This window comes from Eulemur rufifrons, chromosome 7 (assembly GCF_041146395.1).
Source record: "Eulemur rufifrons isolate Redbay chromosome 7, OSU_ERuf_1, whole genome shotgun sequence".
NCBI classification, from domain to species: domain Eukaryota; kingdom Metazoa; phylum Chordata; class Mammalia; order Primates; family Lemuridae; genus Eulemur; species Eulemur rufifrons.
The window spans coordinates 254,575,518-254,576,397 of NC_090989.1; the positions used below are offsets into that span (position 1 = coordinate 254,575,518).

Sequence of the window (880 nt, forward strand, 5' to 3'; positions counted from 1 at the left end):
TGTGTGAGCTTGGGCACATCCCCTCCTTTCTACCAGCCTCAGTGACCTCAAATCTCATCTAGCGAATGTCCAACAAGTCCTTGGTCTCAGGCCCTGTTCCAGGCACTGGGAATCCCAAGATGAACAAGGTAGTTCCCACCTGGGAGGAACCCCTAGGCCACAGGGAGACACAGGGGAGAGAGATGACAAATGGTCCATTTCCCCTTTCCGACTTGGGCCCGGCAGGATGGCTCCCGCAAAGAAGGGTGGCGAGAAGAAGAAGGGCCGTTCTGCCATCAACGAAGTGGTGACCCGAGAATACACCATCAACATTCACAAGCGCATCCATGGAGTGGGCTTCAAGAAGCGTGCCCCTCGGGCACTCAAAGAGATCCGGAAATTTGCCATGAAGGAGATGGGAACTCCAGATGTGCGCATTGATACCAGGCTCAACAAAGCTGTCTGGGCCAAAGGAATAAGGAATGTCCCATACCGGATTCGTGTGCGGTTGTCCAGAAAACGTAATGAGGATGAAGATTCACCAAACAAGCTCTATACTTTGGTTACCTACGTACCTGTTACCACTTTCAAAAATCTACAGACAGTCAACGTGGATGAGAACTAACCACTGATTGTCAAATAAATCAAATAAAGGTAAAAAACCAAAAAAAAAAAAAAAAAAAAAAAAAAAGGTCCATTTCCATATAATGCAGTAAGGGCCGGGATCTGGGGTGAAAGGAAGCCTGGCCTGACCTGGCTTCCACAGGTAATGGGGACGTGGGGCTGGGGGGCAGCACATTCCTGGTTTCCAAATGAAATCCTGAGTCCCACTATGGCAGCCACCTGGGCCACCTGGTGGTCTTCAGGGTGGAGAAGATAAAGCACTGATCAGTGGCTCTCA

The 880-nt window shown here is 49.9% G+C and overlaps 1 protein-coding gene across 1 annotated transcript; it reads left to right on the top strand.

Moving 5' to 3' along the window:
* Nucleotides 1-205: 205 nt before the first annotated feature.
* Nucleotides 206-645, top strand: LOC138387417 (large ribosomal subunit protein eL31). The gene has a single exon (XM_069474457.1). The coding sequence runs from the start codon at nt 227-229 to the stop codon at nt 602-604; it is 378 nt and encodes a 125-aa protein (XP_069330558.1). The 5' UTR covers nt 206-226; the 3' UTR covers nt 605-645.
* The last annotated feature ends 235 nt before the right edge of the window (nt 646-880 follow it).

Excerpts from the sequence above, each read along its gene's own strand:
- LOC138387417 (XM_069474457.1), top strand. The coding sequence starts at position 227 with ATGGCTCCCGCAAAGAAGGGTGGCGAGAAGAAGAAGGGCCGTTCTGCC.